Source organism: Neopelma chrysocephalum, unplaced genomic scaffold, assembly GCF_003984885.1.
Source record: "Neopelma chrysocephalum unplaced genomic scaffold, ASM398488v2 Primary Assembly neopelma1_106b, whole genome shotgun sequence".
NCBI classification, from domain to species: Eukaryota; Metazoa; Chordata; class Aves; order Passeriformes; family Pipridae; genus Neopelma; species Neopelma chrysocephalum.
In genome coordinates this window covers 2,934,584-2,947,553 of record NW_020897771.1, presented here as the reverse complement: position 1 = coordinate 2,947,553, position 12,970 = coordinate 2,934,584, and the positions used below count along the sequence as shown (strand labels likewise).

At 47.7% G+C, this 12,970-nt stretch overlaps 1 protein-coding gene across 1 annotated transcript; it reads right to left on the bottom strand.

Annotated features, from left to right (window-relative positions):
* Window positions 1-5,618: 5,618 nt before the first annotated feature.
* On the bottom strand, window positions 5,619-9,500 carry DBX1 (developing brain homeobox 1). Its single transcript, XM_027696456.1, has 4 exons — window positions 9,149-9,500; window positions 8,556-8,657; window positions 6,678-6,880; window positions 5,619-6,345 (listed from the first exon to the last, which is right to left on the bottom strand). Exons 1-4 carry the CDS (start codon window positions 9,498-9,500, stop codon window positions 5,971-5,973), a joined length of 1,032 nt encoding a protein of 343 aa, XP_027552257.1. The 3' UTR covers window positions 5,619-5,970.
* Window positions 9,501-12,970: the final 3,470 nt, after the last annotated feature.

Below are 12,970 nucleotides of genomic sequence, written 5' to 3'. Positions count from 1 at the left end.
GGACTTTTCCACTGATACCTTGGAGTAGTTGCCTCAAAAAACAGAGAGGAAATACCTCCTGATAATCTGCAGGCTCCCATCCTCTATTCCACACTTTCTATCCCTGTTACCACTTTACTGATGCCCAGGATTCTGACATTGAGCTCTATGGTAGATGTGATAACCAAAGGCTCATGATGTGGAAGCACCTACTCTTCTTTGGTTTCTGACTTTTACTGGGGACATTTGATCTGGTTCTCTCTACTCCACAGTTCACAGCCCCCACTTGGCACAGGGAGGACCCATGTGAGGTTGCTTTTCATAGCACACATTTGTGGCATTTTGGTGGGAAAGGAGCAGCTGCCCATGGACCGGGAGACAGCTCTCGGGGGTTTGAGCAGGGCACGGGAGCTGAGGACAACTTTCGTCTTTGCCCCTGGCTGTGGGATTGACTGCCAGCAAATACTTCCCCATTGTCATCTCCGTTGGCTTAACCACACAAAGAAATCCATGTTCCTTTGTCTCTCCTCAATCATAGAATGGTTTGGGTTGGAAGAGACCCTTGTAGCTCATCTAGTGCAAACCCCCCCTGCAACTGGGAGTCTTCAGTAAGAGCAGGTTGCTCAGACACGCGGATATTTCTGATTTGCTCCACGGCTGGAGACTCAGGGAGGCTGAGCCTGTTACAAGGGATGGACACCATGCTCTGGCTAAGCATGAGTAATTCCTCCTGCTCCTCTACGAAGTTCACCCATGTGGGCCTGCACAATTAGGAGGTCTGAAGGACCTTACATAAGATGGGATCCACAGGCAGACGGGAAGATGTTGTACTTCCACTGATATCTTGTAGTAATCCTGACTGAAAGGCCATTGTACATCAAGGAGCTGGTGATCCACATAACAGTTAACCTGAGTATGCCCAGGACTGTGCTGTGCTGTTCTGCCCTCTGCCATGGGAACAGGCTGGCCTTCAGACCTGTGTTGTGATGCACAAATCCCTTGTCCAGGGGATAAACTCAGCCCACTCTAACAGAGGAGCCTGCATGCAGCCCCTGCTGGGTGCCAAGGGGTTCACCCACCCATGTGTCCATGGCTTTATCTAACCATGCAGCAAGAAGTTCTCATGAGTACATCCTTTCTGTTTGACAGCAGAAATGGTTGAGTTCTTTTGCTGTAAGGAGAAAAACCCTCCTAAGACAGCTGGAATTACCACACCTGTCGATGGGGTGTGACCAGTATGCTGTGTGTGGATAGGAGCCCCATCAATGCTACACCACTCAGCGTTCCCAGCATCTAAAAGGACATAAGATTGTCTCTGCTGCTCTCAGCTTACAGTGTTAGCTCTAATAAATAGCATTTAATATCTCTTTACTGGGATCATAATGAACCAGCACCACCCAGTGCAGAACAGATGTTAGGACACAAAGCCCAAGCGCGGTGGGGGAGGAACAACCTCATAAGCTCAGGTCTGTGAGAGCCACTGAACCTCATTCACAACAGTATTTCTGGCAATGTTATTCCACAATTTTCAGCTTCACACTCTTCTTCCACTTGTGCAGGGCACTGCTTGAGAAGCCACTGGACCAGGGAGGGGGACCAGAGGGGCACACATTGGGGCTGTCACGGTACAGCTCTGCAGGTAGCAACAGCACAGACTCCCTGAGAAAGTGATTTATTTTCTTTTCTTCCCTTGTCCAAAAGCCATTCTCCCATGCTGGGGGAGATCAGAGTTACAGCAGGCACAGATGTTGAACCAGCTGGTTTCTTAAGGGATAAAATAATTGAGAATTTACTGCCCTGAGCTCACAGTCACCAACATTAAATCCCCCTCTCTGCCTTACCCATTCCCAAGTCTCAGAGATTTCCCTCCTGGCTCTGAGAAGGAAGAAAAGACATACAAGACCCCTCTGGGCTGCTGAGTCTTTCGAAAGGACACTTTAATATCATAAAGCAGCAGTTGTTATGGGAGTGTATTACATACAGGATTACCAGAGTTTCCAAAACTGTGGAAGAAATTGCAGAAATCTTTCCATCTCCATGAAGGCAGGAAAGGCTTCTTATCACCTTTCCTCCTTTCCCAAAGCACACAGAGAGATGTATTAAAAATATAGAAAGAGAGCTGAGCTAGTTTCACATAAGTGCTCCAGCACTCTGTATGTTAACAGCAAATTGTGAAGCATTTTTCTCTCAGAAATACACCCAAGCTGAACTCCCAATATCATGCACACCACGACAAACCCAGTTACCATTAGATCCTCCTACTGTGACTAGAATCTCTCCACATTTGAGGTAAGAGAATAAGTTTATGGCTTTGACATAAGACCTCAGAAAGGGTGGCTACTTCTGTAGTACTTCCCTTGGCACAGCTGTGCCCCATGAGCCATCCCATGGCAGCTGTGATCTCTGGATTCCTCGTCCAGAGCATAAAAGGGAAGCCTTGGAGAAGGAAACCCCCTTCCTGCAGCCACAGATGCGGTGTGGCAGCTGTTGGTAAATAAAAAAACTAGCTCTTTAATTTCATAGCAAGGTATTCCTGAATCTCAAATGGTTGTCCTTAGTAGTCACACAACGTTCTTTTTGCCATTAAAAAAAATGGCCCTTGAAAGGGGAAAAGAAAGAAGAGTAAGATTAATAAATGTAACATTTTGGGTAAATGTTAAATGACAATTCCATGTTATTTTTCCTTTAGTAAGGCTATTTGTCTCACAGCATAATATGTAATAGTCCTCATGGTGAAAGAAGCAGTCTTAAGTAGTTATTTTTGATAATGTTCCTAGAACAGACAAGCTGTAAAGAGCAGAGAGTATAAGAAGATTAGCAGTTTTCTGTTGAACAATGAATCAGGAGAGGTTATGTATAAGCAATACCTGTTTTCTTTTGAACATGTTCCTTTTTTGAGTGTTTTAGTATGTGTGATGGTACCTATGGTCTCTGGAGTAGCCACTGGATTACAAAACAAAATATGTTTTGAATTAGATCTGTCTTTATAAATTACTTAACTATAGTCTTATGCTAGCTGGATGTGCAGGGTTTGGCTGGGGTAGAGTTAATTTTCTTCACAGTGACTGGTGTAGGGTTGTGTTTTGGATTTGTGCTGAACACAGAGTTGATCATGTAGAGTTGGGGTTTTTTCACTGCTGAACAGAGCTTGCGTAGAGCCAAGGCCTTTGCTTTTTATACTGCCTTGGTGGGCAGGGGGTGCATGGGAGGTTGGGAGGAGACACAGCCAGCACAGGTGACCCCAGCTGACCAAAGGGATATTCCAGACCATGTGACATCATGCTCAGTATATAAAGTTTGGAGAAGAAGGAGGAAGTGATGGTGTTTGTCTTCCCAAGGAACTGTTGCTGTGGTGGGTCCCTGCTCTTCTGGAGATGGCTGAACACCTACCTGCCCATGGGAAGCAGTGAGTTAATTCCTTGGTTTGCTTTGCTTGTGTGCATGGCTTTTGCTTTCCCTGTTACACTCTTAATCTCAATCCAAGAGTTTTCCAGCTTTTACCTTTCTGATTCTCTCCCTGATCCCACTGGTGGGGGAGTGAGCAAGTGGCTGCTGGCTGGGGTTAATCCATGACACTGGACTAGTTAATTTTAAGTTATAAATTATTGCTGTTGAGTGTTTTATCACTTAAAGAGCCAACAGATGGATAACAACACATCTTCCAGTATATACACCGTAGTAATGCATGTAACAGCTCTTAAATTTGACCATGGTTGCAATTGCACCAGTTTAATGCACATTTCTGTGAAGTTTTAGGTATGCTTAGGAAAATATTTTTTTACAGAACAACAGCACAATAAAACCAAACCCAACAAACCCTTTTGCTGTTTCACTTGTGTTATGTGGGATAAATACTGTCTGTGCCTTTTCCATTTTTTTTTCCATTCCACTTGCCCTATCTCAGGTGTATGTTAGTAATTGCTAATGGCTTTAAGGTGTCAGAGAGGTAGAAAATTATGAATGTCACAATGTGTCTCAACTTAGATGTGTCCAATTACCTAATTGGAAAGTAGTTAAAGACCTGGAACAGTCTTTCTAGCAGGGGTAGGTTGCACCTTGTGCCTGGCAGTGTTTAGGAGGGTTTTGGACAATGCCCTTCAATAACATACTTTAATTCTTGGCCAGCCCTGAAATTATCAGACAACTGGACTAGATGATTTTTGTAGGTCCCTTCCAACTGGAAATATTCTCCTCTTCCTTTCACACCTTCCCTTGGGGCTGTGACAATGAGGTGGAGCATACAGGAATAGTTGTGTCCTAGGTGACAATCTGCTGCATTTGTTTCTTTTGTTTTGGTGTGTGTGAATAGTGGGCATTAGAGACTATGGAGCAGAAAATATACTAGTTTTGTAATGAAATCTATTTCAGAAGAACACTGCAAGGCAGAAAACACTGACATTTCCATAGTGTGCATTAGTATCTAACAGAAATAAGCAGGTAGGTAGTTATGGATTTGCCTTGTGTTGTAGTAGTGATCCTTGACTGGTCTTAAGGCTACAGAGTTGTCCTCAGTGAACCTTTTTCACTCTGTCTGTCCTCTAGGAATAGTCTAATTATATGCTCCCAGTCTACAAACTATAGTGTCTTAGTCAGTGATGTGTCAATAAGTGTCCACACCCTGACCCACCAGGGCTTTAACTTGGATGAAGGAGGAGAGTCAGAAGACATTTAGAGGAGAGCACAAATTAAGTTGCTTTTAAATGCAACTGGATTTTAACTGCAGAAAATCTTCAATCCTCTGGTTGAGTTGCTCCCTAGTTAAAAGGCAGGTAGATATTCTTGTAAAGTTACTTAATTTGAAACTGATAAATTCTTATTGAATCACCATACGTTGATAAAAAGTAGTTTTCTTTCCCAGACAGAAGCTACAGCAACTTGTTAACCAGAACCAAGTATTACTGAATGATCAAATTTGGAAATCTACATTTCTTTTATTTGACAATCATCCACTTTAATATATATACATATTTAAAGTCTGTACATGGTCAAATACAAAATAAAAGTGTTTCTTTATAAGTTACACAGTTAAACAGCTACATTCATCTGTAGTTTAGCTGTCATTTAATTAAAAAAAAAAAAGGGAGAGAAGCGTTGCTGAGCCCATTGTTATATTCATTCACAATAACCTTGGTATAAAACATCCATACAGAGTAAGTGTACAAAATAGTGTACAGTTCATATAAGCTGTGCAAAGACAGCAAAGTTCAGTCAAAAATCAAAGAGGTGTATCCACTTTCCTCTGTCCACACCATGGATAGAAGAAGCAAAGTAGAAAATAATCACAAGCCTGTGGGCAAAAAGATGGGTTAGACAGTGCCTTGAATGCAATATTGAGGCATAAATTAAAATGAAAAACATAAATATATATGATCTCCGTTACACAAGGCACATTTACATTATACCTTAGAAGTCATTCCAGGGATTTCAATGGATCTGATGCACAAGTATGGTGCTATTTGGTATGAGGAGGGAGGTAGCATTTGGTCTGTGTCCCTCAATGTCATTTACTTTTGGAGGAAAGGGTTGCTAGATCAGACCAGTTTTCAGGGTTTTGATATCTTAATAGTAGCTGGAAATTCACTTGAAAAGTAGCAAAAATGGCCACAGCATCTATATTGTATTTTTTGATATTCCTTATCAGGGGGAAAAAAAGTTTTCCTTCCAACAGGCTATACTTTCCTCCCTGCTGTAAAGCCAGGAGCTGCCTGTTGCCTGTGTTTTGGGAGAAGGTAAGCTAATTGAGCAAATATTGATTGTTAAGCAGAGAGAGTTATGAAAAGGTTGGCAGATACTGTGAATATGAAAACCTCCACATGGAGCAACGAATAAGGAATACCAGTGAGTAGGAAGGCTTGCAACTATGTGACAAAGAACCTGCACTGAAGAAACATGTGGACATTGGGGTGGGACATCACCTCTTCAATTTATAGCACTCTGTTTTATTTACATCTTTGCAGTGTCCCCATGTGATGGTAGGGGCAGGCAAGTGATCTAAGAGACAGTTATCTCCTCCTCTTCCTCTTCCCCTTCATCATCCTCTTCCTCTGAGTCTGAGAAGTCTGAAGGTTTGCTGGGGCTGCTGGAATGGGATGGCGAAGGAGACATCTGGGAGTCCAGTCTGTCCCTCAGGTGTAGATGTTCTGTGGACTGGTGGTAGGTTAAGGGATGCCGGGGGCTGGGTGGGCACACAGGGGGAACTTCCTCCTCCTCCTCCTCTCCTGAACATTTCTTGCCTACGTCACTGAGGTCTGGGTGAGGGTTGAACTTGGTAGGTAGGGTCTGTTCTCTGCAGCCACCTGAAGAGAGGAGCTCTCTCTCTTTGGAGTTCCTCCATTTCATCCTCCTGTTCTGGAACCAGATCTTCACCTAGGGATCAAAGCAACAAAGAATTTAAGTGGTTCAGTAAAACAGGGACCAGAAAAGTGTTTGGCTTGCACTCCTGAAACCCTGCACATGTCCATGCCAAATCCAACAGGAACCAGAGAATCTGATCTTTGGGAGACCCTAAGAGAGGGTAAGAAGGCTGTGGTCCTACTCACCCAGCTGGGAATCGTGCCATTTTTGCCTCTGTGGATGCTCACAGTCCTGTTAACTTGCTTTGAGTGTTCTCCCCACTCCCATCCCCTTCTCTTCCCTTTCTCTCCAGCTGCCCCCAGGAGGGGGGGTCCTCCTCCCTCCCCACCTGATGCCCCTCTAACCTGTGAGTCCTTGAGGCCCAGCTTGGCTGCCAACTTCTTCCTGTCGGGTTTGCTGATGTATTTCTGCTTCTGGAACATCTTCTCCAGCGCTTTGCGCTGCACATCGGAGAAGACGGCGCGGCGCAGCATCCCCCGGCGGGGCTTCCCGCGGGCAGCCAGCGGCCAGGAGAAGGTGCCAGGGATGGGGACCACGGCAGAGGCAGCTGTGGGGGGACACACAGTACTGAGCAGCGCGGGACTGGCCCCACCACCCCTCCCTGCCCTTCGGGCGGGCACTCATCAACCTGGGACATGAAAAGAAGCTTTAGGCTTAACTAAGCATCTGCCTTTCAGGCAGCAATTGCCGGGATTAGATCTATCAACTCAAATGTGTAAAATGGATCAATAGTGGCCGTTTTTGTTGGGAGATTCAAAGGTCTCCGGCCTGAAAAGGCAAAGCGAGGCGTACCAGCTAAGATAGAGGTATAATAAAAAAGCTTTCCCTCCCACTCAGAAGCATTTGATTTTTTTCAGATGCTTTTATCATTTCAGATGCTTTATTATGCTCAAAATGAAAATGAGGACTTTTCTGATTCCAAACAAAACCGCTCCTCTTCAGATGTAGTTTTGATCAATCAGTATTCATCTTTTTATAATAATCTCTTCTCTCCCCCCACCCTCCAAAGTTGGAGAATTCAATTCGAAGACATGAAAAGTAACAGCTAATTAGCACACTGCCTGGTTCCCAATGGCATTAGTATGATAAAAAAGGGCAGAGTTTCGCCTTAAAAAAAAAAAAAGGAGGGGGGAACCTCCCCAAGAGAGACAGAGATGCTAATGAAGCGTGAATGGTAATTGTGTAGTAATGAACTAACAGAAAAAGACTGAGGACAAGCAGCTAACGCCATATATTATTGGAACAAAAGAGATTTACACTTTCAAACTAAACACAACGGCATGCCAGGCTCCTCGGGAGAATACTGATGGCACAATCGTCTCTTTCCCCAAATCATTTTCATTAAATGGACATGAAAAGCTATTTATAAAGCTCAAGTTGTTTTTGTTAGGCTATTCACATGCTGGAGAAAGGAAGCAAATTCCATTATCCGGAGGATGAATGGAAGAGCTTGGGTTATTTTTTTTTTCCTCTCTCCCTTTCCCTGTTTTCTTTTTAAATTAATAGCTTGTTTGTGTAATTAGATTTCGGGGTGTCTTTTTTAATTGTTCTCCCAGCATCATAATACTTCAGTGCTGTAAGAATCATACTCCCCTAGCCTGCTTTGTCGCCTGCACCACGTTGTTTGATGGTCTGACCGGGAAGGTGGAGGAGGAAAGCGTTAGTACGAGGTGGAGGTAGTGGAGGGGAGGGTGAGTGCGCGGTGGAGGTGGAGGAGGGTGAGAGCAGTCACGCCGTTCTCGCAGTGCGACCGATCCTCCTGCAACTTGGCGGGGGCGGGAGGTTTGGGGGACACATAGGGCGGCGGGGACCGGGCCACCTCCCTCCCTTCCTCTTTCCCTTCCTCTCTCTTTCCCTCCCTCCCTGCGCCAGCGCGGAGCGCGGGCGGCGGGCGCTGACCGCTCCTCGTGGTGCTGAAATCCGCGTAGCGGTCCCGCGGCTCAGCGGTGGGAGGGAGGGAGGAGGGAGGGAGAGAAGGGACCCGCCTCGCCTCAGGACCGTGACAATCCCGGCTAATTTGCGGATCAGCGGGGGAGCGAGCAGGGAATGTCAGGCAGTCACTGCCTGTGCTAAATCGGGCAGCAAATTGGCGCGACTGATGCTTGAATGTTGTACTCCCTCCAACCTCTGAACTGGAGCATAACCCCGACGGGGCGAGCGGGGGGGACGGAGAAATATCACCGGGATGCGCCTGGAGAGAGGGAGACTTTTAAAATACCTACCTGGGAAATAGGAAGATCTGATAAAGGGCTGGAAGGATCCTTCAAAGTACGGAAAGGAGAAAGTCTTTGGCGGGACGCTCTGAAGCAACGCAGGGGAGGTTTCTAGTAAATAAATAAAATTAAATTAAGCGTGGGGTTACCACCGTGGGGTTACTCGACCGACGGCACGGCTGGGTCTGTCCCTTGGTCTGGGAACCAACGCAGTGATACTTTTCAAAAACAAAAAAGAGCCAGACTGAGCTCGGAACAGCCGAGGAAAAATGGCATTTTTGCTGGCTTTGCCAGCAACGCGGCACCCGTGAGGGCAGGGCCGGCCAGGAGACACGGCTGTGGGACCTCTCGTCTCTGGGATCCCCCCCCCCCACCTGCGCCTCTCGTCCGTCCCGCTGCGGAGCGGGACCAGCCGCCCGCCAGCGCTGCCCCTCGCCCGTGCAACACGAGCGACGCCGGAGGGCTCTGCAGTTCGGGACTAGGTCCTCCTTCCCTTTCCTAAAGCTCCCTCTTCTCCCCCCATCCCCGTCAACACCTCCTGCGGGCAGTGCGTCCCCGGAGCCGCCGACCTGCGGCTTGGATCGAGGTGTTACCCCGCTTACCGGCTCGGGGGGCGGAGGAGAGAATGGCGTTGACTCCAAACTTCAGGAAAGTGGAGTCGCTGCTTGAAGTCTGCGGCGAACAGATCCTCCTGGAGCCGGCGGTGGTGGAGCTGGGGAGCTCCGGCGTCCCCGAGTCCGTCCTGGCCGCCGAGGTCGGGGGAGACATGCTGGACGGGGGGGCAGTCCTGGGCAGGTAACTGGTGGGCCTGCTGATCCGGATCAAATCTTCCACCAGGAAGCTGGAATGGCTGGAAAAAGCTGATTGCAGAGACTGAGGCAAGGTGAGGGTGGGGGTCGGCCGGAGGAGGCTGGGGTAGACGGCTGGAGGGGCGATGAGGCTGGGGAACATCATCGCAGGGGCCGTCCGCGGAGCCGGGATGGGGCCGCTTGCCTGTTTGTTTGTTTGCTTTTGTTTTCTGCTTTGCAAACCTGGGTTGGTAAAGATCCAGCCAGCGAGTCTGGCGGAGTTCTCTCTGCCCCTTCCTCCTGGACCATGAGTTTTATAGTGGTCAGCCCCGCTGAGGCTCTTTCAAAAGTGACAGCCCCAACAATGGGGTTCAACAAAGTTCTCCACTTGAGCTTCATTCAGGGCGAGCTCCCGGCTTCTCCATTGGTCCGGGGCTGCAATTTATGATTGGATTAGACTTCATAAGCAACCGGGGCACAATGGCCCCGCCACAAAGAAAGTGTAGTCATCAATTTTGCATATTGACCGCCTCTTTGGAATACAGCGCTCCAAAGGCTCCCAGCAGGGTTTTGTTCAGAGGCAACACACACAGGCTAATTAAATGCCTATTTAAAAGTTTCGAATGACATCTTGCCTCGTAGAAAGGGAATTATTTAAAGAAAGCACTAAATTTATTTGCTGCTCCCCTGCTGAGTTTAGGAAATAAATCAATAAATATTCATATAAACTTATCTGTGGGCTCTTAGAAAAGCACGGGTTTTGTGAATTTGAAAATACAAACTAGAAAAAGTGGAACTAAGCTCTGTTGAAGGGGGAAAATACTGGGAGAGCGAATCCCACTACGGTTTGAGCATATTCTGCCCCTGCTATTAGTATGCGCCAAAATCTGTGTATGTAGTTGGGGTTATTTATCTATCCGCGCGTCAAAGGTCCGGAATAAAGCATATTTGAGGTCTCAGCCTCTCCTTGCAAGATCTGAGCTTCGTAAAAGTCTTGCGTACGTGTGCTCAGGCGAGGGGCTTGCCCAGACTGGCTCAAAATGTGAGCCTTGATGTGGCCGATAAGAACTCCGCTCCCACAAAATCTGAGTACTGCACACAGGACAGACGTGAACAGCTTTGTGGGACCAGAGCAACCCCCTCGGGTTCTCAGTCTGTTGCTTATCTACATTAAAAATAGACATTGTAGCATTTGGATCCTTTTGGCTGTAGTTGCCTGAGCTGCTCTCGGTTTTGTCGGTGTAGATGTCTCGAAGCAGCCAAATTCACCTGATCTCGGTTTTTATCTGCGGGCGTGTGCAGGGTTTCGGAAGGTGTGTTAGGTCAGTGCAGCAGAGCCCGGAGTACCCTAACGTTGGTGCGAGGGACAAATGACATAAGAGAAAAGTAGCAAATCTTGATTTTCCCGGCAAAGAGGTTTTGTTTGTGGTGGCAAACACGGAAACAGGTGCAAGTGTAGTTAGTTTCTTTTGGAGGTGGATGATGAAAGCAATTTTTGAGAGTGGTTTAACCTGATTTCTCTGTTAAAGACTATAACAGATGTGTTAAATGTCCTATGTTTTAAAAGCACCCTATTCAGTCCTTTGGTGTGTCTGAACCTTTGCAAGCAGAAGTGTGCAGCTCAACCATGCAGCCTTTATCCTATTAACCATGAACTAACTGTCACCTTCAGCTGTTTTCCCTTTTTACTTTTTAACACAAAGCTTTCTCAAAAATCTTATTAACCAGCTTTATTTCTCTCGATGGTTTTTGTCCGGACGTTTTGTGTTGATTATCTCCATGTCGATGCTTTAACCATTCAATAAAAGTGCATCTGCGATTTATATCACATTAGGGAAGAAAGAAAGTCTGTTAAACCTCTCCCTTGATTCAAATAAAAAAGTTATTTATTAGAGAGGATGGAATCAGCCCTCGAAATTGTATGATCCTGACAAGCTTTCCCGGTGCTGTACGCTGGCCCCCAGCAGACGAGCACCTGCAGAAGGCTGACTTGGAAGGTCCGCTGTCTGAAAGCATCACTTTGAAATAAAACCTCGCCGGAGTTCCCCCCCCCCCAGTTTTGTTAATCTTGATGCTTAGCAGGTAAAGAAAAAAGGGAAGCAAGGCGTGGGCAGACTCAGAGGGCTCAGGGGTGCAGACGGGTCCCCGCCACCTGCCCCCTGCCCCGTCCAGGCCCCGCGGTGTCGGTGGGTGTGGGGGGGAAGCGGGGGCTGCCCCGCCCTGCTGTGGGCTCAGCGCTCCTCTCGCCCCCACCCACAGCGCTCCGGGCTCATCCCAAACCCGGTCATTCCCAGCGCTTCTCTCGAGGTGTTATTTAGCGAGCGAGCGGGACGGTAGCGAAAGGAAAAAGCAAACGGGGCTTTCCCAATAAAATAATTACCTGGGTCCCCGCTAGCCCCCGGTCCCATCTCCATCCCCTGCTCCCTGTCCCTCTCGCAGCCGCCTTCGCGATCCCGGCGTTTCCCAAGTGAGCTCCGCCCGGGCTGTTCCGAGAACACTTAGTTTTTTACAGTCATTATACGTTTCCTTTGAGATGATTTACTCCTTTCTTTACTTATACATCGGGGGCATTTTGCCTCACTATAGACCAACTGCTGCTAATTTCTCTGGTTTTAAAAAAGAGGGGCTGACATTTTCTGGAAGGTTGGGTCAAGCGCATGCTGGGGCACGCGTGGACCCGGTTCCTTGTGATGCGTCTGAGCACACTCATAAAGAATTCCTTAAGCACCACGGCAAAAGGGACTAGACATCTATTGAAAGGGAAGATAGACCATAAGAAACCAAGAAATCAGACGAAAGGATCTTATTTTAAGTGATCTCCTTTGGAAGTTTCTTTTCAAAGGCAGTGATCATTTAAGAGAAAGGGAATTCTAATGTCTCAGGATAAAACCTGTGACTAATGCCGTTTGACCTATGCTCAGGCAGTTTTGTGCTTCCTGCCATTCATTTTAATGTCGTTATCTTCAAATTTATTTCTTAAAAGTCACTCACTTTCTTTGTCACGTGAAAAAAAAAAAAGGAAAAAGAGCCCAAACCCAAAATCGCTGACGGGTGGGGGGTGGGGAGGGGGAGCTGGGGGTTGAAGCTGCGTGTGTCCCGGTCCGAGGCTGGTAATCCGCATGAAATTGGGAGAGCCAGCACTTCAAATCCGGAGACCAAAGGGCTGGGCTGGGCAGGGCTGGCGCCCCCCCGGCGGCGCGGAGCCGCGCCCGGGAGCCCCATCCCTCTCCCGCATCCCCGGCCCCGGGAGACGGACGTCTCAATCACCGCCACGGCACTGCTCCCGGCTCCACGCGGGACATCGCTCTGCGGGACAACCCCCTGCCCCCGCCGGGCGCTTCCCGCAGCCAGGTGGAAGCCAAACTTCTCCGTTTCTCCCCAAGGCGGGAGCCGCTCCACAAGGGACCAGCCGACTCCCGCTCCGCCCCCCGCACCGGCTGCCCGGTCTCGCAAGTCCCGCGGCTTCTCCTTCCCCTAAGCTGCGGGGAAATCGTGTGTGCGAGCGTTTTGGGCTGTTTTCTTTCTTTCTTTCTTTCTTTCTTTCTTTTTTTTTTTTTTTTTACACCTTAATTTTTTTTCTGCCGGTGAGGGGGCGGCGGAAGGAGAGAGGGATGCTCCGTCCCTGATGTGTCCCAG

What these genes read in the sequence shown, in the direction of transcription:
- DBX1 (XM_027696456.1), bottom strand. Translation starts at nt 9,500, where the DNA reads ATGATGTTCCCCAGCCTCATCGCCCCTCCAGCCGTCTACCCCAGCCTC. An exon ending in CTCCTCCGCCCCCCGAGCCG is followed by an intron (nt 8,658 to 9,148) that starts GTAAGCGGGGTA and finishes TTTATTTACTAG; the next exon opens with AAACCTCCCCTGCGTTGCTT. An exon ending in CAGATCTTCCTATTTCCCAG is followed by an intron (nt 6,881 to 8,555) that starts GTAGGTATTTTA and finishes GTCCCCCCACAG; the next exon opens with CTGCCTCTGCCGTGGTCCCC.